Below are 27,751 nucleotides of genomic sequence, written 5' to 3' on the forward strand. Positions count from 1 at the left end.
ATATATTAAGTGGCAATAATTTTTCTCATCAGTAATCAATCGAGACACATAAAGTTAGGGATGCCTGGGTGGCTCAGCGGTTGGGCGTCTGCCTTCGGCTCAGGGCATGATCCTGGGGACCCAGGATGGAGTCCCACATCAGGCTCCCCTCAGGGAGCCTCCTTCTCCCTCTGCCTGTGTCTCTGCACCTCTCTCTGTGTCTCTCATGAATAAGTAAATAAAATCTTAAAAAAAAAAAAAAAGACACATAAAGTTAAACATCTATTTTCTAATCCAGTAAAACCACTCATAAGTATTTTGCGCCCCCCCCCCCAAAATGAAACTGTATAGCTACCCAAGGACTTGTAGAAGAATATTATTGCAGCTTTATTTGAGATAGAAAAATCCTGGCAACTCAAACATTTATCACCAAAATGGACAAATAAATAGTTACATATTCAGACCACAGAACACTGCACAGCAATTAAAAAAAACACACACTGATACATACAATTACATGGATAATCTCAAAAACATTACGTTAAGAGAAAGAAACCAGGGGTGCCTGGCTGGCTCAGGAAGGGGAGCATATGACGCTTGGTCTTGGGGTTGTGAGTTTCAAGGCCCACGCTGGGTATAGAGATTACTTAAAAATAAAACCTTTAAAAGAGAGGGCAGCCCAGGTGGCTCAGTGGTTTAGCACTGCCTTCAGCCTAGAGCCTGATCCTGGAGACCGGGGATTGAGTCCCACATCAGGCTCCCTGCGTGGAGCCTACTTCATCCTCTGCCTGTGTCTCTGCCCGCCTCTCTCTGTCTCTCATGAATAAATTAAAAGAAAAAATAATAAATAAAAAATAAAAATAAAAAAGAGAGAGAGAGAGAGAAGCCAGACACAAATGAATATATACTGTATGACTTCAATTGTCAATGAAATCGTAGAATAAGCAAAACTAGTCTACAGGGTTTGAAATGAGAACAGTGGTAGCTACGCAGAAGGAAGGAGATTAGAAATGGACACAGAGGAATCTTCTAGAGTGATAAAAATATTGTGACTGTACCGTTGGTTACATATATAGTTGTCAAAATTCATGTCATGGTGCACTTATGATACTATCTATAATTGTACCTTAAATAATCACTTTAAGAACACAATTGACAGTTTCCAGCATAAAATGGCTAAAATGCTATCCCACTGAGTTGACAAAACATTGACCAAAAGTTTCTAAAACTTGGTATTTTAGTTAGCTGAAGCAGTCTGTGACTTCCATTCAGTTTCCTGAGCAAATGAATACATCACAAGGACACCCATTATCACCTTGGGGGGTAAACCCCCCACCCCCGCCCCGCAAAGGACCAGGCACTTCTAAAATGATAACCACTGACCTTAGTCTGACCCTGTAGCATTATTGATGAAGCTTCTGGAAAATATAAACACATTTCTACCAAAGGAAAAAGAACACAGGAACTAAAGAATACAAGAAAAACCATCCCATAATGTTACTGACAATACTCACTTCTAATTTTTGGTGACAACATTTTCCAGTAAGTGAAAAGAGTCCTTCGGGTCACCCTCCTCCCAACTGTATCTAATTCTACTTTAACACTTGAGCTTCCCATTTCTAGCCTTTACTTAATGACATAACACAAAAAAAGATATTTCAGGGGATGCCTGTGTGGCTCAGTGGTTGAGCATCTGCCTCTGGCTCAGGTAGTGATCCCAGGGTCCAGGGATCGAGGCCCCCACATCAGGCTCCCCACAGGTAGCCTGCTTCTCCCTCTGCCTATGTCTCTGCCTCTCTCTCTGTGTCTCTCATGAGTAAATAAGTAAAATCTTCAAAAAAAAACAAAAAAAAAAGATATTTCAGGTATGAGCTACGTTAATACACAGGCACAGAGATGGATTTCAAAAATATAATACTACATGAAAGAAACACAATGTAGAATGATATGCTCAGCATGTATCATTTATGAAAATATAAGCAGACAAACAAGTAATACTATGTATTATTCAAGATACAGATCTACATACACACATATACGTTATATATATTTTTTTAAGATTTTTTTTAAATTTTTATTTACTTATGATAGTCACAGAGAGAGAGAGAGAGAGGCAGAGACACAGGCAGAGGGAGAGGCAGGCTCCATGCACCAGGAGCCCGATGTGGGATTCGATCCCGGGTCTCCAGGATCGCGCCCTCGGCCAAAGGAAGACGCCAAACCGCTGCGCCACCCAGGGATCCCTATTTTAAAGATTTTATTTATTTATTCATGAGAGACAGACAGAGAGAGAGAGGCAGAGACACAGGCAGAGGGAGAAGCAGGCTCCATGCACTGGGAGCCCGACGTGGGATTAGATCCCGGGTCTCCAGGATCGTGCCCTGGGCCAAAGGCAGGCGCCAAACCGCTGCGCCACCCAGGGATCCCTATATATTATTTTGAAGGAAAAAATGACTGGCAGGAAAAACAACATGGATAATTTGCATAATTTTATTTTTCTGGGTTTCCTTTTCCTCAAAATTAAAAAGGGAGAGTGGGAGGACAAGGGGGAAAGGAAAAGGGATCTTCCTTGACAAACTGAATGAATATAAGGCAACATGATGATCAATTTTTTTTTTAATTTTTTTTTTAATTTTTTTATTTATTTATGATAGTCACAGATTGAGAGAGAGAGGCAGAGACACAGGCAGAGGGAGAAGCAGGCTCCATGCACCGGGAGCCCGACGTGGGATTCGATCCCGGGTCTCCAGGATCGCGCCCTGGGCCAAAGGCAGGCGCCAAACCGCTGCGCCACCCAGGGATCCCTGATGATCAATTTTTAAGCATGGGCACATAACAAAAAGGTTAGACTGCACAGAACCAGAACACATCATACATGCTTGCATACATGCACACACAGAGGAATGTGCACATATATGACAGTATCTATATGATACATGAAGAAAAATAAAAAATGAAACTTGGCAGGGCTGCACAGTCATTAAAAGCAGTGGTTCTAAGAGTTCACAAAAAAGATAATAAAAATGGTCATTAAACATATTAAAGGATGTTAAACTTCAATCCTGAGAGAAATAAAAATTAAAATTCACAGAGATACTATTTCTCACCTATTAAGTTAATAAAAAAGAAAAGCTTGACCACACTCAAATGGTGAAGCTGTGGAAAAATAGGCCCCTCATATATTATCGGTGTAAGTACAAAATGACACAATCACTACGGAAAAGAATTTGAAAAAACTATGCTATCATAGCATTTACTCTCTGCCCCAATCACCTCAATCTCAGGAATTCACCCTGAAAACAGATTTTCAAAAGCACAAAACATATGCAAAATGTGATCACATTTACTGGAGCCTTATCTATCACTGTTAAATAACTATTAGAAAAAAACTGACTTCAAAAGAAAAAAAAAGAAAGAAAGAAAAAACTGACTTCTCATCTATAGGTATCCCTAGGGAAATTGTAGAAAGGTATATGCTATTCACTTGCCTACAAAAAATGAGAAAGATCATTAAAAGATTTCTATAAGTGAAAAAAGTAAACTATAAAGATAGTATTCGGGGATCCCTGGGTGGTTCAGCAGTTAGGCGCCTGCCTCGGCCCAGGGTGTGATCCTGGAGACCCAGGATCAAGTCCCATGTCGAGTTCCCTGTGTGGAGCCTGCTTCTCCTTCTGCCTGTGTCTCTGCCTCTCTCTCTCTGTCTCTATGAATCAATAAAATCTTTATAAAAAAATGAAAATAAAAAATAATGATGAGGCCAGAGAATTACAGTACACTGGATAGAAAAGAAGAAAAAGGGATGCCTGGGTGGCTCAGCGGTTGAGCGTCTGCCTTCGGCTCAGGGCATGATCCCAGGGTCCAGGATAGAATCCGGCATCAGGCTCCTTGCAGGGAGCCTGCTTCTCCCTTTGCCTATGTCTCTGCCTCTTTCTCTCTCTGTGTCTCTCATGAATAAATAAATAAAATATTTAAAACAAAAAAAGAAGAAGAAGAAAAAGTATCACTATGAATCCATAGTGATTCTCCAAAATATAAAGGGGGAGGGAGGGATCCCTGGGTGGCGCAGCAGTTTGGCGCCTGCCTTTGGCCCAGGGCGCGATCCTGGAGACCCGGGATCGAATCCCATGTCGGGCTCCCGGTGCGTGGAGCCTGCTTCTCCCTCTGCCTGTGTCTCTGCCTCTCTCTCTCTGGGTCTCTCATGAATAAATAAATAAAATCTTAAAAAAAAAAAAATTAAAGAAATTGCTGAAGGCAGGTGCTAAACCCCTGAGCTACCCAGGTGTCCCAAATAAAATCTTTAAAAAAAAAAAGAACAGAATTACAAAAATAAATTTCAGGCACCAATATGATTTATTCAGACAAATTTCATCAACATATGGTAAAAACATGAAATAAAAAAATGTTGGGGAAGAAGATACAAACTATCATCCCTCAGATCACTTATTAATCACTAAAAGAACAAAGCATCTTTGTAATAAAAAAATCTGGCGAACACCAGAATCAAGTGATTAAACTGAGTATCCCCAAAAGATGGGGCAAATAGACATCCTGTGCTTCCTCCTATCAAATAATGGGATGGATCCAGCGTCACCTCTGGAGTGTGCTTGCCAAAAATGTTTTATCTATGTAAAAATGAGAAAACAATCAGTGAATTGAGATTGGTGGACAGCCTTAGAAGTGACTGACCAAAAAGCCAAAAGATGGAGATTTAAAAAAAAAAGGTGAGAGAGACCAGAAACATAAAAATTAAATGCAATAAATGATCCTTGACTAGATCCTCCTGACTCTAGTCTCAGGGTAGGGGAGGGTGGAAAGTGAGGAGACTTTCAACTGCTTCAAAAGCCATTACTGAAATAAGGGAAATCCAAATACAGATGACATATTATATATTAGACAGTATTATTAAAGCAAGGTTAAAATGTATTACCTATAACGATTTTGTAGTTATACAGGAGAATGCCTTTATTTGATATACACACTAAAGTATTTAAAGATAAAACCAGGAGCACCTGGCTGGCTCAGCTGGAAGAGCATGTGACTCTTGATCTCGGGGTTGTGAGTTCAAGCCCCACATTGGGTGTAGAGATTACTTAAAAATAAAATCTGTAAAAAAAAATGTTTTAGGGGATCCCTGGGTGGCGCAGCGGTTTGGCGCCTGCCTTTGGCCCAGGGCGCGATCCTGGAGACCCGGGATCGAATCCCACATCAGGCTCCCGGTGCATGGAGCCTGCTTCTCCCTCCGCCTGTGTCTCTGCCTCTCTCTCTCTCTCTGTGGCTATCATAAATTTAAAAAAAAAAAAAAAAAAAAAAATGTTTTAAATAAAATAAAGGTAAAATAAATATCCTGATTATCTGCAGTTTATTTTCAAAAAGTTCAGGGGGAAAAAAAGTATATACACATACTCAGAAAGGGCAAGCAAGACAAAATGCTGACAGGTGAAAACAATGTAGGTGTTCACTATATTCATCTTTCAAGTTTTCTATAGGTCAGAAATTTTTCAAAACAAAAAGTGGAAGACAAAGGGAAAAAAATCCCACCAATTCCCTAGTCCTGGTTCTGTCACTGACTAGCTGTGAGACCAGCTAACTAACTTAACCTCTGTGCCTCAGCTTACTCACCTGGAAAATGAGATAATTATGAAGATAATTATTCCTCAGTTGTTGGGAAAATTAAAATACAATGATATGTGTAGAGTGCTTGACACAACAGCCTGGTGCATATGTCAAGTCCTCAGTCATGTTTGCTATCATCATCATCATGATCATGATCACTATATATTCTCCTCCAAACTCTTACAGCTCAAATATCACACAACTTTAAGTTAGAAGCCTGTGGTGAGACAAGCCCTGAGGACTGAAAAACCATTCCTTATATTAAAACACAATCATGCGATCCTGGAGACCCGGGATCGAATCCCACGTCGGGCTCCCGGTGCATGGAGCCTGCTTCTCCCTCTGCCTGTGTCTCTGCCTCTCTCTCTCTCTCTGTGTATGACTATCATAAATAAATAAAGAAAAAAATAAAAAAATAAAAATAAAACACAAGTCAACACTAAGGACAGGAGATCCTCAAAAAACTAATCTAAGCCAGAAAGAGATTTCTCAAGTCCCAAAGGTATCCTAAATAAACCTACAACAGTTTATCCAACCCTCTATTGTGGGACACTGAGTTGTTTTTAGTTTGTTTTAAATCTTTTTGAAGAGGAGGGACATCTGGGTGGCTCAGTGGTTGAACATCTGCTTTCAGCTCAGGGCATGATCCCAGACTCCCGGGATCAAGTCCCACATCAGGCTCCCCATAGTCTGCTTCTCCCTCTCCTGTCTCTGCCTCTCTCTCTGTCTCTCATGAATAAATAGATAAAATCTTTAAAAAAAAAAATTAATAAGTAGATCTGTGTGTACCAGCAGAGAACTCAAAAACTTTAAACAGGAAGTTGCAGAATAACAGATGTATTATAAAGGCCATGCATGTGAATGCTAAAAACACACAAACCAACTCTATGTTGTTCACAATAATACCAAGGCAGGACAAGTATAAAAGCATATTCAGGAAGGATATATGCTAACCTCTGGCTGGTGGCTTCCTTTGGGGAAAGAGGGAGGGGAATGGGACTGGGCAGGGGAACCAATGGCACCACAACTTCCTCAGTAATGTTGTTAATTTCTTGAAAAAGAAAAGGGAGCTGAAGAAACTCTTCAAAAGCATGTTTCCCATTAAGAAATCAACAGAAGGAAAAGGAAAAAATGCAGGCAACCAGGTTCAGGATGAATGGAACCAGGATCAAGCAGTGTGTGGCTTAAGGACTTGTGACACTTTGGCCACCTCACCCACAGGGGTCTCTCGGGGAAAGAAGAAATGCCCATCGTGATGCCCCTCCTGCCGCATTCCCATGCACCCACTCTCAGGAGGCCACACCTGAGCCCCCACAAGAGGGCTTGAGTCACATCTGACTCATAGGCTGGGTCTTACCACAGGCCCACAACCAGGCCTTCAAACTCTCAGTGAGGGTAGGAAGTTGGGGGGGATGGGGGCGGTGGGAAGGGGACGACATTTCCCACCTGAAAAACCCTTACAGGGTTCTCTTTTTTTTCCAACTTACCTGACGGAAAGGGTGAAGTCTCCAGGATTACTTTTACTGGGCCTCGCCAAAAAACTGCCATCAACTCCTCTTGTCAACAGCAGGTTTTCTGCCTCCACGCCAGTGATGTTTGGGTGAAACCATCTTGAGAGAAAAATGGAGAGAGGAATGAAAACCAAAAGACTCTGTCAGCACTACTTTCCACACTATCTCAGCTAAAATGCCTATGAATAGAGTAGCTAATAAAAATACAAAACAAGACCTTCCCTTCCTCTTCCCCCTCTTCTCCTTGGTCACTGCCCCCTCCTTGACTTCCTCTTGATAGGAGCCTGGGATCCTGCTAGCATAGTCAGTAGGGCCAGGGGCACGGTCCATGGGACTGGGGCCAAGAGTGTGCGTCTCAAGCCAAGCCCAAAGCCCAGAAAGATAGTCCATGTGATCAGGAGATTGAACACATGGAGTAGAATTAAACAAGTAAAGAAAGAAACTAGTGAATAAATAGACATATTAGGGATAATGAGAGCCAGTTTTCTCACTATTGGAGAGGGGATACAAATATGGAAAGGGAGAAAACCTTTATAAGCCCTGGGGTGTTAGATTAGAATTGGAGAGGGATGCCTGGGTGGCTCAGCGGTTGAGCGCCTCCCTTCGGCCCAGGGCATGATTCTGGAGTCCCAGGATCGAGTCCCACATCGAGCTTCCAGCATGGAGTCTGCTTCTCTCTGCCTGTGTCACTGCCTCTCTCTGTGTGTATCTCTCATGAATAAATAAATAAAATCTTAAATAAATAAATAAATAAATAAATAAATAAATAAATAAAATCTTAAAAAAAAATTACTAGAGTAATGTAAACTCTAGTTCTTTTTTTTTCTTTTTTTTTAAACTCTAGTTCTTAATATACATATAAAGATGTAGAAATATAGATGTACATCTATGTTTGTGCATGTCTGTGTGCATATGTGCAGGCTCATATACAGACTTATCTTCCTAGCTCTCTCTTCTAAAAGGACTCTGAAGCAATGACATCCCAGTAGCCATCAGCATAACCAGCACTATTAGTATGGTTTCTAAAAACCATTCTCCAACAAAAGGAACTGGGTTCCTTGGAGAAAAAGCTGATTCCAGGTCTGTGGCACTAAAGGTAAGATGATCTTGGAACACCTCACTGTGCCACAGGACCCAGCTCCAAAGAGGACATGTCAAAAGAATAGAGGAGCCAGCCTAAAAGACTCCTGCCTGCCAAATTAGAGACAATTTGTACCTCAAAATAAACAATGATATTGATAGATAGTAGACCACTGAATAAAATAGGAAACCAAGAGTCCATGCAGATATTAATTTTATTTTCAACTAATTAAGCTTCCTCAAAAAATTAAGCACAGAATAACCATGTGATACAGAAATTCCACTTCTGCGTATATACCCCAAAAGAAGTAAAAGCAGGGACTCAGAGAGATAGTTGTATACCCATGTTCATAGTAGCATTACTCAATACAGCCAAATGGTGGAAGCAACCCAAGTATTCATCAGTGAATGAATGAATAAACAAAGTATCATTATATGTATCAATGGAATGTTACTCAGCCTTAAAAGGTTAAAAATTCTGTCACATGCTACAACACAGATGAACCTTTAAGATATTATGCTGAGTGAAATACACCAGTCACAAAAGAACAAATACTATATGGTTCTACCTCTATAGAAGGTAGCCAGAGCAGCCAAATTCATAGACAGAAAACAGAATGGTGGTTGCCAGGAACTTGGGGGAGGAGGGAATGGAGAGTTATTATTTGACGGGTACAGAGTTTCAGTTGGGAAGATGAAAACATTCTGGAGATGAACTGGGGTGATGGTTGTAGCACAACGTGAATGTTCTTAATGCCACTTAGAGGGCAGCCCCGGTGGCACAGCAGTTTAGCACCGCCTGCAGCCCAGGGTGTGATCCTGGAGACCCAGGATGGAGTCCCACATCAGGCTCCCTGCATGGAGCCTGCTTTTCCCTCTGCCTGTGTCTCTGCCCCTCTCTCTCTCTCTCTCTCTCTCTCGCTCATAAATAAATAAATAAAATTTTAAAAATTAATAAATAAAATAAATCTTTAAAAAAATGCCACTTAGAAATGGTTAAAATGATAAATTTTATGTTGCATATATTTAATCACAATTTTAAAAAAATTCTTGGGGACAAAGGGAAAGCTCTTTGCAGTAGAATCAAAGCAGGAAGGACAGTATTTACAGCAACTCAAAGTACCTCCCAACAAAATGCTTATTAATTACTTGTTAATTAACAAATAAAAAATACTCATGAACTTCACAGTGGAGAACTTGACAGATACTACCTTAACCAACTGAGAAAAGTTAACATCATCAGTTATGAATTAAATTGGCATCATATGCCTCCTGACGTCACTGAGAACAAGTGCCATTTCTGTGATATTCCTGTCAAAAATACATCACCTAATCTAATTAGGAGGAACATTAGACAAACTCCAAATGAGTGACATTCTATAAACTAACTGGCACATACTCTTCAAAAATGTCAAAACTGTGAAAGAGGGGGGCGTCCAAAGAACTTTCCAGATTTCAGGTGAGTCACAGGACACAAGTAATACACTGCATGGTTCTTTCTGGATCGTATCATTGACCAGAAGGAGGTAAGAATTTGATGCTAATCCCATTGTAATGTAAATTTCCTGATTTTGACAAGAGTACTGTAATTATGTCTCTGTCTTTGTTTTTAGGAAACAGGCACAGAAGTATTTTAGAGTAACAAGACATCATATCTGGAACTTACTCTCAAACGGTTCAGAATGAAGTTATACATACAGTATGTATATATACAGGGGGGAGGCAAATGTGGTACAATGTTAGCTGCTAAATCTGGGTAAAAAGTAAACAGAAGTTGTAGTATTCATACAAAATTTGTGTAAATCTGAAATTATTTCAAAATTAAAAGTTTTTAAAAACACACAAATAATGAAGTCCAGCATGAATGCCATCCATTTCAGAGGATTCCTCTATACTTCCCAGCAAGATGTCCTTCATGGATGCCAAAAGTCACCAAGATTAGTGGTAAAAACAGTAATTTCTGAAGTCAAATTATCCGGGACCTTTATAGACTAATTCAACACCCCAGGGAACAGACGTCAATTATTAAATGTAGAGTCCTGGTACTGATAATCAAACGAACTTTTAAGAGACTCCTCAACAAACACTTGCCCAATTAAAGTTACAGCAGTGAAGGAGAGAGAACACAAGGGTAAAAAGCTGTCATAAATCATGCATTAAGGATACGGAGAGCTCTACAGCATTGTGGTTAGGAATCAACATGGACCCAAGTGCACATCTACCTCTTACTAGCTCAGTGACCTGGGCATGTTCTTTCCACTTCAGATTCATCATCCTCAAAATGGTAATGATCAATCATTTCTTTTTGCAATAATTTTTATGTTCCTTTTAAGAATGAACTGAGAATACATACAGTACAGTATCATTCAGCCATTAAAATAACAAAGTACTGGGGGTGCCTGGATGGCTCAGTTGGTTGACGGACTCTTGGTTTCAAATTGGGTCATGCTCTTGGGGTCATGGGATCCAGCCCCACATCCAGCTCCACACTCAGTGCAGAGTTTGCCTGAGATTCTCTCTCCCCTTTCTCCCTCCCCTCTTACCCTCTACCTGCTCTCATTTTCTCTCTCTCTAACATAAGTAAATAAATACAATCCTTTTTAAAAAAAAAAAGTAATTGGGATCCCTGGGTGGCGCAGTGGTTTGGCGCCTGCCTTTGGCCCAGGGCGCGATCCTGGAGACTCGGGATCGAATCCCACATCGGGCTCCCGGTGCGTGGAGCCGCTTCTCCCTCTGCCTATGTCTCTGCCTCTCTCTCTCTCTCACTGTGTGCCTATCATAAATAAAAAATTAAAAAAAAAAAAAAGTAATAAAGTACAAATGTTACAATTGGATGAACCTCAAAAATACTATGCTAAAGGAAAGAAACCAGACATAAGAGGCCACACGTATGATTTCATTGATGTGAAAGGTCCAGAAAAAGCAAAGCCATAGACAGAAAGTAAATTAGTGCTTGCTTTGAGAAAGGAAATAGGTAATAGGTACAAGGTTTCTTTTCGAGGTGATATAATGTCCTAAAATTAGAATGCATATGTGAATATACTAAAAACCACTGAGCTGTATCTTCAAACAGGTGAACTGTATTGTATGTGAATCACATCTCATTAAAGCTGTATAAAAAAAAAAAGGAATAGGGGCTGGGCAAAAAATAAAATAAATAAAAAATAAAATATGGGATCCCTGGGTGGCTCAGCGGTTGAGCGTCTGCCTTTGACTCGGCATGATACCGGAGTCCCGGGATCGAGTACCGCAGCAGGTTCCCTGCATGGAGCCTCCTTCCCCCTCTGCCTGTGTCTCTGCCTCTCTCTTTCTCTCTCTCTGTTTCTTATGAATAAATGAATAAATCTTTAAAAATAATAATAAAATAAAATTAAAAAGGATAAACTGGGATAATAAAATAGCTTACTAAATTCACTCATTCCACAAACACTGAGGACACCCCAGTTAACAGAATAACATCCCTGTCTTCGAGAGGGTTTCTTTACAATGAAGGCGATAAAAACAAGGAAGTAATAGTAAATAAATAAAATGTCAGATGGTGATAACAGCTACAAAATGAATAAAGCAATGGGGCACGTGAACAATGAGCAATGGTGGCTCAGTCGGTTAGTGTCTGCCTTCAGCTCAGGTCATGATCCCAGGATCCTGGGATCAAGCCCCGCACTGGGGTCCCCACTTAGCAAGGAGTCTACTTCTCCCTTTCCCTCTGCCCCTTCTCCTGCTTGTGCTTTCTCTATCAAATAAATAAATAAAATCTTAAAAAAAAAAAAAAAAAAACTCTACTGCACAGGGATAGCACACAGATCAGTTAAGAAAACCACCATGATAAATAATCCAAACAAGAAATGATGGTACCAAGGACCAAGATGGCCAAAGTGGGAAAAGTGATAAATAGTCCAACTAGGAAAATCTTAAGGGGAGCCAATAAAATAGGATTTCCTAAGGAATGACACATGGGATGGGAAAGAAAGGAGTAAGAACACTCCAAGGTTTGGAGCCTAGCTAACCAGATAGAAGGCTGGAAATACAGAAAGGATGGAGAGAGGAAAATCAAGGGTTAGATTTGGTACGTGTTAAGTTTGAGATGCTTAGTTGTCCAAGTGTTGTTGCACACAAGGCACTAAATGTTAGATATTATTATTGACAACTGTAATAAACATAAGGTTGCTCAGATAAATAATCAGAAAAAGCAAGAATGCAGACATAGTCTATTAACACTCCTGTTGTTTACGTTAACTGAAACTCATTTTGTTTTATATTTTTCCTATACCATCTCACTAGTGTTTTATGGGGAATCTAACCATTACTCTGATTGGCCTATGGAAAAAAATCACAGGGTTGAGATCAAAAGGAAAAAATATTAGTTTGCTTTTTTCTCCCTCTGAGAGCTTGTCAAAAGACTAAACCAGAATTTCACCCAGGGAGAATTCAACCTCAATTTACATACCTATCATTCCAGCATCCCATACTTCTGCATTTAGTCCAATTACTTATCTATCCAATTTTTATTTATTTATTCATGACAGGCACACAGGGAGAGGCAGAGACATAGGGAGAGGGAGAAGCAGGCTCTCTGCCACAAGCCCAATGCGGGACCAGATCCCCAGAACCCGGGATCACGCCTTGAGCCAAAGGCAGCTGCTCAACCACTGAGCCACCCAGGTGTCCCTAACCAATTTTTTTTTTTAATCTTGCCCCGTTTCTTTGCTCTCTGATTCCCACGTGAGTCCACCTGTTTCCATAGCCCTATGGAAACAAAAAGTACTATCAGAGGCTTCCAGATATATTTATAAACTTTTCAAAACATATCATAGAAATCCTACATTAACCCTCAATTTGTCTACCTACATAAACTAATTAAAATGTCAAATTCCTTTTGCTTTTGGCTGCAAAACAATTATATTACTTGGTGTGGTACTCTGAAACAGAGTGGCATATATACTGCCTTCTACCAAAAAAGAAAAAGAAATGGGAAAGCCAATTGTTATATGATAAATACAGATTTGGAAATAATTTTTTTTCAGAATATTGGGTTTATGGTTAAAAAAAAAAAAAAAAGGAAACTGCCTGGGTGAAAAAGCTGGGAACCACTGGCACATGGTGACAAAGCCTTATGGGTAGGAATATGGCCTGCAGTGAGATGGCTCTGGTTCACATCCCAGCTTTGTGTGACTGTGGCTAATGATTTCATCTCACTGTTAATTCATCTGTAAAATGGCACAGTAACATATATATGTGTGCAAATACACTACTGCCTCCACAAACACACAAACGGAATTCTCTTGATCTACACCTCAATTTTTTTCACTTACAATTTGAAGATCCTTCTATAGCTGTACATTTTTTAATGACTACACAATATTCCATCATGAATACACGCCCAAGAATTTAATCCCTGTTATAGGACATTTATATTATGCCTAGCTTTTGTTACTACAAATAATACAGCAGAGGGGAAAAAAAAATACAGCAGAGGGGGACCCGGGTGGCTCAGCTCGTTACACATCCAACTTTAGCTTTCTACTTAGGTTATGATCTCAGGGTTGTAAGACTGAGCCCCACCTGGGCTGCATATTCAGTGGGGAGTCCTGCTTGAGATTCTCCCTCTCCTCTGCTCCCCTCCCCACTCGCACACACGCTCTCTCTCAAATAAATAAATCTTTAAAAAAAAAAAACAAGGGCATCCCCGGTGGCGCAGCGGTTTAGCGCCGCCTGCAGCTCAGGGCGTGATCCTGGAGACCCTGGATTGAGTCCCGCATCGGGCTCTATGTATGATGCCTGCTTCTCCCTCTGCCTGTGTCTCTGCCTCTCTCTCTCTCTGGCTCTATGAATAAATAAATAAAATCTTAAAACAAAAACAAAAACAAAACAAAACAATGCAGCAGAACATATCCTTTACAATTATCATTATACACTTTTTCAAGTACACCCATAAATTAAATTTTCAGAAAACTGCTTTGACAAGAGTTTGTCTTTCACTTTGACAAATCTCCCCAGCTGCACTCAAAAGAAGGTATCAGTTTTGACCCCCATTAAATGAGTGTGAAAGCCCATTTTCTCTCACTTTTACCAATACTACATATATTACCGAATTTTTTCATCTTTGTTGATCTGATTCATGGAAAAAGTACCATTCTAGTTTGCATTTCCTTGTAACACTAAGCACTTTTTCATGTTTTCAAAGCCCCTTTTTCCTCCTTTTCTGTGAGTTGTCAGTTTGTCATTGCTCATTTTCTCCTGCATTTTTTTTTTCTTACTGACTTACAGGAGCTCTTGTTATAACCAGAAAAAAAGACTCTTCATTATATGTGTAGCAAATATTTGTCTTAGCTTTTTGTACCTCTCACTCTGTTTGTGGTATTCTTCTTCCATAGAAATTCATCTTGGCATGGTTAAACTTTTGAGATTTTTCCTTTATGATTTCTGGGCTTCTCACTATGCTTTAAAAAACTTAACTTACAGCACTGTTGTAAGATAGAAATAAACTAATACACATAAAATGCTTAGCACAGAACCAGTCCTTTGAGTTTCATCTTTGGAACCAAGAATTTCCTTTTTAGTAAAAATAAAATAATTAAAAATAAATAAATAAAAAATAAAATTAAATAATAATAATAAAACAATAGTAATTACAATAAAGGCATAGATTTTTACAGGAGCCTGTGAGGTGTGCCCCAAGCTAATTCTCTCTCTCTTTTTAAAATTTATTTATCTATGAGAGAAAGACAGAGAGAATACATTCACACTCAGTGGGAGGAACACAGGGAGAGGAAGAGAGAGCATCTTAAGCAGACTCTTCACTGAGCACAGAGCCATGACCCCAAGATCATGATCTGAGTCAAAATTAAGAGTCAGATGCTTATGGGATCCCTGGGTGGTGCAGCGGTTTGGCACCTGCCTTTGGCCCAGGGCACAATCCTGGAGACCCGGGATCGAATCCCTCATCGGGCTCCCGGTGCATGGAGCCTGTTTCTCCATCTGCCTGTGTCTTTGCCTCTCTCTCTCTCTCTCTCTCTCTCTCTCTCTGTGACTATCATAAGTAAATTTAATTTTTTTTTTAATTTAAAAAAAAAAAAAGAGTCAGATGCTTAAATGACTGAGCCACCCAGGCACCCCCAACCTGACTCTCTTATTCTGGTGACTTCTCTGTTTTTCTCAAATATGCCCCATGTGGCCTTTGCACGTGTTTTTCTCTGGTCAGATGTTCCCATCTCATCTTTTCACAGCACACTGAGCATCCCTTGGGTGATATCATGAAATCTAATCACATATTCCTCCAATCACCAAGTTAAAGACGGGACTGGCAGTTCACAAGGGAGAGAACCCGTCGGCTGCTATACCAATGTGTGTCATACTCCACACAAAGGGGCTAACACATGATTCCCTTCGTACTTGTGGCTAAAAGGGAAGGACGAAAGCAGCCATGGGGGGGAGGGGAGGGATGCCTGTCACTGCTCTCCCACACCCACAGTTCCCCATAGACATAGGTCACTGATGGTGTCACAAGAGGCTATCGGAAGAGACACAAGTGTCAGCTGGTAAAGGCCCCCTAACTAAGTTAATACCACTGGGGAAAGAACTCTCTTAGTCTACTCCTCTTCATCTGTTACCACATTGGCACCTTTATAGTAATTTACCCAGCTTTGATCTGTGCCCCAGGTACCCCATCAGTGTATATTTTCTAAGAATAAAGCTATCTTTTAAATGTTTTAACTGTAGTAATTTTACCATCTCTAATAATCCTTTGTCAAACCTGTTGTATTCTACTGTGCCAGTTGGCCCAATCATGTCCTTTATAGGATTTTTTTTTTTCTCTTCTAGTACAGGATCTAGTTGTATTTAGTTGTTAGATCTCTTAAATCCAGAATATTTCTAAGGCTTTTGTCATTTATGGTAGTGATTTTTGGGAAAAATACACCCCCCTTCCCCTTTCAAAATTAAGATTTCTCATTTTGGATTTGTCTAATTCATCAGCATTAGATTTCAACCTGAGTGCTATGTAGGTGATATTGTGTCCTTCTTTAGGTATTATATCTGGAGGCACACAATGTCCATTAATGACGTTAATCATCATCAGTGACTGCCTGGTGCAGAGTTTGTCCACTTTCTCTTGTGTATAATATTTTCTTTTCTGGGGATGCCTGGGTGGCTCAGTGGTTGAGCATCTGCCTTCAGCTCAGGTCGTGATTCTGGGGTTCTGGGATCAAGTTCCACATTGAGCTTCCCATTGAGCCTACTTCTCCCTGCCTATGTCTCTGCCCCTCTCTCTGTGTCTCTCATGAATAAATAAGTAAATAATTTTTTAAAAAAAGAAAATATACACTGAAATATTTAAAGGGCAAAAGGCTATAATCTACATAACTTACACTCAAATGTTTGGGGGGAAAATTATAAAATATTATATATGTGTACTTACACACACACACACACACACACACACACACACAGAATATAAAACAAATGGGAAAAAAATAGGGATCCCTGGTTGGCTCAGCGGTTTAGCGCCTGCCTTTGGACCAAGGCGCGATCCTGGAGTCCCGGGATCGAGTCCTGCATCAGGCTCCTGGCATGGAGCCTGCTTCTCCCTCCTCCTGTGTCTCTGCCTCTCTCTCTCTCTCTCTCTCTCTCTCTCTCTCTCTCTATGTCTATCATAAATAAATAAATCTTTAAAAAAAATGGGAAAAAAATAATAAAATAAAACAAATGGGATGCAAAGTTAACAGTAGTGAGTCTGGCTAAATGGTATTCCATCCACTTGCATATTCTTTGCAATATTCTTATTCTTGTAACTTTTCTTGAAGATTGAAACAAATCCCAAGTAAAAGATAAAAATTATTTTAAAATTTTCTGAAAATTGGGATCCCTGGGTGGCGCAGCGGTTTGGCGCCTGCCTTTGGCCCAGGGCGCGATCCTGGAGACCCGGGATCGAATCCCACGTCGGGCTCCCAGTGCATGGAGCCTGCTTCTCCCTCTGCCTATGTCTCTGCCTCTCTCTCTGTAACTATCATAAATAAATTAAAAAGTTAACAAAAAATTTTAAAAAAATAAAAAAAATAAAAAATCCAAGTAAATAAAATTTTCTGAAAATTTTGCTAAAGTCACCAGCATGACTCACGTCAGTTATGTTATCCATCCTTACTCCTGAAGCTGGCTATATAAGGTACGAAAAAGGGATGACAGGGAAAAGAAACTAAGTAAAACAAAGATGAGAACTTACTTGGAGAGAGAATATGGGGACAGAAAGACAACACATTTATAGTTTAACTACCAATATTATATATTTGAATGAGAAGTTACAAGTTATGAAATAAAAAAGATCTCTCCATGTTTATTGCAAATGCTTTTCAGCAATTGTGAACCAGCTCTGATACCAATGACAAAATAATGTAGTATTGGCTATCATATATCATGGCTGATTAAAATTACCGCAATATTTACTGAATGCCATGTGCCAATGTAATCATTACATTCTGCTATTTATTTCTAAAAGTTTCTAAAGCAGGATCTAAACCCACACTTTGTCTTACTGTGACCCTTATCCTACCGCAACCACATGTTCTCACCTTTGCATGTTTCACAGAAATAATGCTTACACAGATTATCCTGCTGATGCTGAGGGTGCAAAAGACAATATAAAAGTGACTTCCATTACTGAAGGTGAAGCCTGGTAAACACCACCCTACCCGTCAGGTAGATTGGCAACAGGAGATAGGCCAGTGGTGGGCTCTTTACCCCTTTATTAAATAAACTCTATTATCTCCTTTACAACTTACCATTATACCTATCATGTTATTAAGAATGAACAGAGGAGGGTGATGTTTACAGGGGAAACAGTAACGAGCATTTAGCACAAAGGCCGGACAGAGTAAGAGCTTAATAAACATTGGCTATCACCTTTGTTATCATCATTATTACTGGTGGAAGACAGCAAGAAAGATTCTTCTCATGCATAATTATGTCAGTATCACATAGGCCATTTTGACATATGTATCATTTATGTTACACTGCCTTTTAATAAACTTAACTTCAGGGTTCAGGGGCTGTCCCTATATTATTTCAAAGAGCATATAATTAGAAATTAGAAGTTCTAGTCCATAATCTATCTACTTGAGCTTTGATTTACTTTAAACTCTTCTTCCTTAGCTATTTTTCCAAAAAGCACTGGTAAGCACTGAAAACCTTTTCCACTTATATTTAATATTTGTCTTCAAACACTGACAATTCGTGATATGCAGCATGCTTATCACTAATAAGAAGTTAGAATTCACTCAGTCCCTTAGATCTTAGTGAAGGTAAAGACAAAGAGTAGAACTAGTAGAAATAATATTATGGGGCTAGCCTCAAGGATTATGAACAATTGTAATATTAGGCACTGAGGCTACACATCTCAAAGCCTGGCCCCATCTCCTACCTGGTGTGAATGTAAACAGTAGAGGTTACTCAAAGAAAGGAAAAGGAAAAGGAAAAGGAAAAGGAAAAGGAAAAGGAAAAGGAAAAGGAAAAGGAAAAGGAAAAGGGGAGGAAAGGAAAGGGGAGGAAAGGAAAGGAAAGGAAAGGAAAGGAAAGGAAAGGAAAGGAAAGGAAAGGAAAGGAAGAAAGAGAAAGAAAGAAAGGAAGAAAGAAAGAAAGAAAGAAAGAAAGAAAGAAAGAAAGAAAGATTAAATACATTTGTATTACCTAAAAAGATGGGTAAAGGCAAATTAGTAGAACTCCATTTGAGTATATCAACAAAGTGATTAATACCATGGATCCTGACAAGATGAGAAGAAACAGATAAATTCCCAGTCCTCCCATGTATATAGTAGGTATTTGATAAATGGCTGTTGGCTGAATTTGGGAGAAGGATAAAGAAACAGGTAGGATAAAATATAAGAGGGAAGTAGAGAAAAAGTCACACGGTGGGGGGAGGAAAAGTGTTCCCTTTTTGCTAATTCTAATACCTGCAAACCTGCTGGCCCCTGACAACTTCTAACTGACCATCCTCTGGCATTATCATTTAGTAAGGATCTTGGGTTATACATGGCCCAGGCAGGTACCACCCATCTCTTCGAAAGAGCTCAAAGTGTGTGTGCATGCACACACACACATACACATCACTACCACCACTTATGAGAAACAGCCACAAATCAATGCCTAAAACACATGAGCCCGAGTGAGTCTGAAGAAACAAAAGACAGAATCTCTGCCTGCAGGAGAGTTTACAAACCCATAATTTGCTGGGAAATCACACCAGAAATCTAGACACCACCCACCACCCCACCACCCACCCCTCCCCATCAGTGAACACAGATTCTGCAAAGGCTTAGCTCTCCCAAGCTAGGAACTTATTTATGTCAAGTGAATCTTTAAAAAAAAAAAAAAAAAATGCTGATGAACCAAAAAGAAAATACAATGATGCTGAATATTTTGTTTTATCTACTGCACCCTCTTCCCCCAGGGGTGTGGGGAAACAGTCAAGCAGGCTTATAATTTCAGGAACTTATTCTTATTCGAGGCTGCCATGCTAAGAAGAGAATTTAAACTAGGAATCCAAAGTCTAATTTCAGTTTCTCAACTAAATATAAAATGACATTGGGTATATCTTTCTTACCAGCTGCTCAAAAAAAAAAATTATCTTTGTCCTTGGGGAGAAAGTTTACAGTTTGGTACTTTCTGCAGATTATAGGAATATTCATCTTTTCTAATTAAATTTTAATATCCTATAGGAAAAGGATAAGCTATGAAGAAAGAAAAAAAAAGTTATGGGGGATCCGTGGGTGGCGCAGCGGTTTAGCGCCTGCCTTTGGCCCAGGGCGCGATCCTGAAGACCCGGGATCAAATCCCACGTCGGGCTCCCGGTGCATGGAGCCTGCTTCTACCTCTGCTTATGTCTCTGCCTCTCTCTCTCTCTCTCTCTCTCTCTATCATAAATAAATAAAAAAATTTAAAAAAAAAAGTTATGAAGAAAGGGTAGTCAATAGGGGCAAGCAGTCTAAGTAATGAGAACTAGAAAAAAGTTGTGAAGGAAGTTTGTTTTTTTGTTTGTTTGTTTGTTTGTTTGTTGTGAAGGAAGTTTTTTAAAGGTAGTAGATAGCTCTGTCTTTGTATCTTAGAGTTTCAGTGGTCAGCATCATGGCTCTGATGACAAGGTAATGAAAGCAAACTGCCTCCAAAAGTCTTTGCACAAACAGCTTCTACCCTAACTCAAAGCCTCTCTCTCACTTGTCTGCTCACCCTGAGTCCACTCGTGTCCCCTACAATCCTTCCTTCACAGTAGCCAAAAGGATATTTTTAAACTGACCACCTCCTGCCACTCCCCTGATCACAACCTTCTATGGCTTTATGCTGCTCTTAAAATACAATCCAAACTTCTCTCCATGCTCCACATGACCAGTGAAGACCTTACAAGTGCCTGTGTGGTCCAGTCTCCACCTACCTCCCCAATGTCCCCAGTGTGCTCCCTTCAGCTCTTAAAGTGCTTCAAGAACTTCCGCACATCAGCACTTCCACACTTGCTCTTTTCGTAACACCTGAATACTCGGCGCCTAGCACAGCACCTGGCACACAGTAATTCCACAATAAATAGTTCTTGAGTGGATCAATGTTTCGTTAGCATGGCTCCATGGGATGATAAAGACTTGGATCTAGAATCCATTACCTTTATAAGAAACATACTGTATGAAAAAAAAAAAAGAAAAAAGACACATAGTGTATGCCTGTATACCGTATGTGTGTATAGACAGACATATATAGCGCATATATATGTATATATCATGGGTATGCGTGTACATGTGTTCTAAACAGAATATTCTATACTGATAAATTTCTTTTTTTTTTTAAGATTTTATGTATTTATTCATGAGAGACAGAGAGAGGCAGAGACAGGCAGAGGGAGAAGCAGGCTCCCTGCAGGGAGCCCGATGTGGAACTCGATCATAGGACTCCAGGATCACAGACCTGACCCAAAGGCAGACACTCAACCACTGAGCTACCCAGGCATCTCTATACTGATAAATTTCTATTTCAATTTGGTACTACTTTTATCAAATGCATCTGATGCTGGCACACAAGTCTGTCTCCCTCTCTGAATTCAGTGTTCTTGCAACCATAAATAGTATCCACATATCAGTGTTGTCAAGACCACAGGACATGTAAGTCTGCAAAATGCACACAACCCTCCAAAACTCAGTGATGAATGAACTGCCATCTAGGGAGTCTGAATTTCAGTTAAGGGTCTCAAAGCCTTGGCTGCAGTCCACAGCTCCCACAGAGCATGAGCATTCACCTTGCCTTATAGGTAAGGCAGTGTCCCACCTTGCCTTAGGAACGTCAATGCTGGAAGGCCAGTGCTGTTTCCCAAAGAGAAGGAAGAATAAGTATCCTATTGTTCAGTAGCTGCCTACCAAAGTACACTGAGGCCCACTAGTAACAATCACAAAAAAGAGTTGGCTCTGCTTTTTCAGGATCTTGTGTGCCTCCAACAGTCTCTGCGCTGACCATGTGCAAGAAGGGTAAGTAATCTTAGCAGTGTCCCCACTTTGAGCAGCTCTGGCCAAAACTCTGAGCTTATATCGGGACACAACATTAATAAAGACATCTCAGTCGCAACTGGAAAGGCACAGGACTGCTATTTTTCAGCAAGGCAAGTTTATTTACTCCCACAGGAGATAAACCAGCATGGCCACCAGGGAGAGCCTGGGACAAAATGTACTTGACCTGCGACAGATAAACCAAAAGCCTGGAGTCTGAGAACAAGCTAAATCTTCTCCTCCTCTCAGTTCAAGTCACCATACATCATCTTTCAGAAGAACAAAGCAAATGTAAAGGACCTGCCATATGCTGAAAGAAGGCCTGGAGAATACAGGCAGTTTTGTCAGCTCAGCAAGGCAGAGTGGGGCACGCAAGCAATCTCAAAATCTAAAAACGGTACTACCACCGCTAAATCACCCGGGGCGGGGGGGGGGGGGGGTGGAAGAAAGTCTATCACTGTTCACTGCCTTCATTTCCCTACTTATGACTTTAAGAATTATCAGCATACTGAATATACTAACATTTTAATTACTAAATGCATACAAAATCTAAATCCTAAACACACGGAAAAAAAATATTTTGATAATTAAGCAAAACAAAATTGAGAATACTGGTCACTCAGGAGTCAACTCCTATCCTCACCTCCTCAGAGAGATCATTATTAAAATTGTCAAACTAACATTATCCACACTTGCTTTGTTTTTTTCTCCCAGCAGCTATTACTACCTGAAATTGCAATCTTCATTCATGTTTTTCTCTTCTTTCTCTCTCAACCAAAAGAATAATATCTTTGCCAATCTTACTGCTTTATCCTGCCTGTTTCAAGAACTATTTGATTGAATACAGAAGTTAAAAAAAAAAACTGAAAGAGAAGAATAAAGCTGGAAGACTAACCACTGATCTCAAGCCTTATAATAAAACAGTAATCAAGACCATGTGTTATTGGCATATGGACAGATAAATAGATCAATAAAACAGAATGAAGTCCAGAAACAGACCCACATATAAATGGACAACAGATTTTCTACAAAGGTGCAAATTCAAAAGAGGCAGTCTTTTCAACAAACAGTGCCAAAACTGGATATCTATATGCGAAAACATATATCTGTATATGTGCACATACATCTATATCTCCACACCTCATCACATACAAAAATGAACTCAAAATGTATCATAAACCTAAAGCCTTTGAGAAAATATTTGAGGCCTTGGGTTAAGCAAAGATTCCTTAGCATGATCCATTAAAAACAAAAACAAAAACAAAAACCACTGACGGGTGCCCAGCTGGCTCAGTCAGCAGAGCCTATGGCTCTTGATCTCTGGGTTGTAAGTTCAAGCCTCATGTTGGGTGTAGAGATTACTTAAAAATAAAATCTTTAAAATTAAACAAAAATAAAAATTGATAAACTGGGCTTCATCAAAATTAAAAACCTCTGTTCTTCAAAAGACACTGTTAAAATGATGAAAAGACAATGGGACTCAGTCGGTAAAGCATCTGACTCTTGGTTTCAGCTCAGGTTCATGATCACAGGGTCCTGGGATCGAGCCCCACATCAGGGGCTCTTTGCTCATAGGGGTCTGGAGAATCTGCTTGAGGATTCTGTTCCTCTCCCTCTGCCCTTCTCCCCACTTATGCTCACTCTCTCGTTCACTCTCTCAAATAAGTAAATAAATCTTTAAAAAAAAAGAGAGAGAGACGCCTCAGTAGCTCAGTCAGTTAAGTATCTGCCTTTGGCTCAGGTCATGACCTCAGGATCCTGGGATGGAGCCTCAAGTCTGGCTCCATACTCAGAGAGGAGTCTGCTTGAGATTCTCTCTCTCCCTTCCCCCCAGCTTGTGCTCTCAAATAAATAAATAAGTAAATTCTTTAAAAAGAAAAGGATAAAAAGACAAGCCACAGATCAAGAGAAAATATTTACAATTCTGATAAAGGACTTATATCCAGAATAAAGAATTTTTTAATCTTAAATAACTAAAGGAAAATATTTTATCAAATAGACATGTCACCAAAGAAAATATACAGATGGCAAATAAGCATAAGAAAAGATGATCAAGGGGATCCCTGGGTGGCTCAGCAGTTTGGTGCCTGCCTTCAGGCCACGGCATGATCCTGGAGTCCCAGGATCGAGTCCCACATAGGGCAACCTGCAGGGAGCCTGCTTCTTCCTCTGCCTGTGTCTCTGGCGCTTTCTCTCTCTCTCTCTCTCTCTCTCTCTCTCTCTCTCTATCTGTGACTCTCATGAATAAATAAATAAAATCTTAAAAAAAAAAGAAAAGATGATCAATATCATTAGTCACCAAAGAAAATAAGAATTAAAACTACAATGAGGGGATTCCTGGGTGGCTCAGCAGTTTGGCACCTGCCTTTGGCCCAGGGCGTGATCCTGGAGTCCTGGGATCAAGTCCCACATCAAGCTCCCTGCATGGAGCCTGCTTCTCCCTCTGTTTCTCTCTCTCTCATGAATAAATAAAATCTTAAAAAAAAAAAAAAAAAAAACTACAATGAGGGGCACCTAGCTGGCTCACTCGGTTAAGTATCTGCCTTCAGCTCAGGTCATCATCTCAGGGTCCTAAGATCCAGCTCCCTACTCAATGAGGAGTCTGCTTCTCCCTCTGCTCCTCCTCTCATCACTCATGCTTGCTTGCTTGCTTGCTTTCTCTCTCTCTCTCAAATAAATGAAATAAAAAATCTTAAGAAAAAAAATAAAACCCTATGAGGTACCATGACACACCCACTAAAATGGCTACAATTTAAAAACTGACCATACCAAGTGTTGCCAAGATGTGGAGTAACTAAAACTCACATGCTACTGGTGGGAATGTAAATGGTTTAACCAATTTGGAAAACAGCTTGGCAATTTCTGAAAAAGTTAAATGTACATTGACTGTATGATCCAGCCATTCCCCCCAAAAGGTATTTTAGTAAATACTTCTTGTGCACATTCACAGCAGCTTTGTGATAGCCAAACTCCACAACATCCCAAATGTCCATCAACAGGTGGACAGATAAACGGTAGTTTGTAGTACAGCCATACGATGAAGTATTACCAAGCAATAAAAAAAAAAAGAACTTTTTTTTTTTAAAGATTTTATTTATTTATTCATGAAAGACACACAGAGGGAGAGACAGAGACACAGGCAGAGGGAGAAGCAGACTCCATGCAGGGAGCCCAATGTGGGACTCGACCCTGGGTCTCCAGGATCACACCTTGGGCCGAAGGCGGCGCTAAACCGCTGAGCCACCCCGGCTGCCCAAAGAAATGAACTTTTTGATATGCACTACAACATGATGAATCTCAACATAATTATGCTGAGCATAAGAAACCAAACATTAAATTCCATTTATATATAAAATTTCTAGGAATTACAAATTAATGCGTAGTGACAGAAAGCAGAGCAGTGGTCACCTGACAAGGAAAGGATTAAAAAGGACATAAGGAAATATCATAAGGGATGATGGATATGTTCATTATCTTGACTATGATAGACGGTTTCGTGAGGATTATGCATGTGTCAAAAAAACAAATTGCACACTGAAATATATGCAATCTATTGTGTGTCATTTCTACCTCAATAAAGCTGGTCAAAAATAAAACAGACCTGCAATCTGAAAATAGAATAAATAATTCCCAATTATAAGCATTATGTTTACAAGCTGACTTTTAAGGTGGCACACATTTCCTTTCCATAATATAGGAGGGCCAAAGAAAAGGAATGATCTTTGCCACTTACAGCTTTGGCTATACCCCTAGTTCTCCACTTCTACACTAACAAGCTGGACAATGTAGGGTCTATTACTACCCGGCCCCTTCCCCACCCCCAACCCCCAGTCTTTTTGTCTCCTAAAGAAGCAGATCCTTACTTGTCTGGAAGAGCAGACACAAGTAACAAAAGGTTCAATGACTATTTGACAGATTAAAGAATAGACAACTGTTTTATTTAAAAGCTCCCTAAAACATTAGAACATTTGAGGCTATACACTGTCCTGTTGAAATAAAGTTATATATTACCCAGATCTGTAAGCACTTGCCAACAGACCTGTCCAAATCGCTCAATTTCCTAAGAGTTCTTGGTTTTCTTTTCTCTCCCCCTTTCCATTCCACGACTGAGTAACGTGCAGGTGTATTTTGAAAAGGCATTCCTAATATTTTAAAAATTCTCTCATTCAAATAACCCCAACAGCTTGAAATAGTTTTTCAAACGTCTATGACAGTGACCATAACAAGACAATAAAGGAAAAGGCCAAACAATGGATCTTATGTGTGAATCGTATATAAAGAGCGGCAACGCAAAATAACAAGATCATTATCTGAAAACAGTAGGTCACGCTACAGTTCAACAACAAAATAAGGCTTACAAACAATTAACAACAGTTATAAAATAATAATAGCAACATGGTGATGAAAAGGGGAGGGGGGAGATTCTGGCTCCACCACTAATTGGTTGAGTGGCTTCAAGCTAGCTGCCTAACTTCTGAAAATCAGTTTACTCATCTTTAGAACCAGGATAATAATAATAATAATAATAATAATAATAATAAAAGGAATAATTTCTCTTCTCTCAAGGTTATAGGGAGGATTAAAGATGCCTGGCTTACAGGAAGAGCTAAATAAACGTTAGCTATTAGAAGTGTTATTACTACCCCGAACTTCCAAAGGCTCCCATCAATTCACTAATCCTCCTTCTGATTCTTGGGTGCAAATCCTGACATTTAGTAGCATGTAACTTCTGAGCCTCAGTTTCCACATCCGTAAAACGGAGGCAATTAATGGTACCTGCCTTTCCAAGCCGTGGTTAAGGATTAACTGACTAGAGATACAGCTCCCTTCCCTCCCATCTCCCAAAGCGAAGACCGCGGAGGAAGGAAATACTTCTAATAGCAGCAGATACAGTCAGTTTTTCCATTTCTGGCACGTGAGGGGTGGGGGGGGGAGGTGCAAAGAGCCACAGAAAGGGGGTCAAGTTCCTGAGTGAAGCCCCCAAAGGCAAGCGAGAGACCGAGTGACCCAGAGCGGCTCGACCGTCGGGGCCCCGGCCTGCGAAACTCCCTCCTCTCCCCTCCCGCGTCCCGGGGCGAGGAGCCTCCCCCAGCGAGCGGGGTTATTTCGGAATCACCATGAGGCAATTCTCATGAGGCAATGGGTCAGGAATGCGGCGCCGAGCCGGGCCGCTGGCGTCCGCGGTTCCCCGGGCGGCTCTACCTGCCCCGGTCCCGACGGGCATCCCCAGGGCTGCGAGAGCCGGAACTCGGGGAGGCAGGAAATGAATGGGGACCCGAGAGGTGGGGGCGCGGCGGTGCCGGGCCCCCGACCCCGGGAGGGCGACAAGTTGGGAGGCAGCCGGCCCCCGCGACCCCCGGGACGTCGCCCGAAGCCCGGCAGGGGCGCCCCCTCCCGGGCGGGGCTGATCGAACGCGGCGGGGGCCGGGGCCGAGGCCCGGGCCGGGCCCTCGGGGCTCCTCACCTCCGCGATGTCATGTTCCTCCCGCCCTCCGGCTCCGCGACGGACCCGCTCCTTGCTCAGGCTGCTCTGGGCCCGGTCACATCGGGCTGGCCCGAGGGAGGCCCGCTCGGGACCGGACGCGGGGGTAGAGCCAGCCGGCCGCGCGCAGACCCCCCTCCAGGCCTGGGGATCCCGCAGACTGTGCAGCCGCCCCCCAAGCCCGGTTCGCTCCTCCTCCTCCCCCGCCTATCCCCGCCGGCGCCGCCGTGACGTCACCCCGCGCGACGCCCGCCGCCACTTCCTGCTCTCCGTCGGCCTGGGACTGAGCGGCGGCGGGTAGTGGCAGTGCGGCGGCCCCGTGGAGTCTCCGCCGCGACGCAGTCGGCGGCGCCCCCTCCCCCGCCTGTGCGCCTGTGCGCCTGGGCTGCGGGGCGCGCGCGGCGCCCTCACGAGCGTGCGCACGTGCGCGAACCCGCCGCGGCCGCTCCGCCCTGTCCGTTTGCATCCCGGCCCTGACTGCCAAATCGAATTTCATTCATTTCGTCCCACAAATCGCCGCTCCGCTCGCCGCCCGGCTAACCTCGCAGGGGCCGAGCCTCTGAGCTTCGGGGTTCGCC

General features: G+C 41.4%; 1 protein-coding gene across 3 annotated transcripts in view; it reads right to left on the bottom strand.

Moving 5' to 3' along the window:
- PTPN11 (protein tyrosine phosphatase non-receptor type 11) overlaps window positions 1–27,398 on the bottom strand; it is an 84,411-nt gene extending 57,013 nt beyond the window's left edge. The window contains exons 1-2 of one of the 3 annotated variants that reach the window (XM_041728899.1): window positions 27,156–27,398; window positions 7,080–7,202 (exon numbers count right to left, since the gene is read on the bottom strand). In XM_041728899.1, coding sequence (XP_041584833.1) covers window positions 7,080–7,202; window positions 27,156–27,169 — 137 coding nt within the window. In that variant the 5' untranslated portion in view covers window positions 27,170–27,398. The remainder of the gene's footprint in view (window positions 1–7,079; window positions 7,203–27,155) is intronic. The other 2 variants (XM_041728898.1, XM_041728900.1) reach the window with 2 other exon arrangements.
- Between the last annotated feature and the right edge of the window lie 353 nt (window positions 27,399–27,751).

The sequence above is a fragment of the Vulpes lagopus genome, chromosome 14 (assembly GCF_018345385.1).
Source record: "Vulpes lagopus strain Blue_001 chromosome 14, ASM1834538v1, whole genome shotgun sequence".
In the NCBI taxonomy this organism is placed as follows: domain Eukaryota; kingdom Metazoa; phylum Chordata; class Mammalia; order Carnivora; family Canidae; genus Vulpes; species Vulpes lagopus.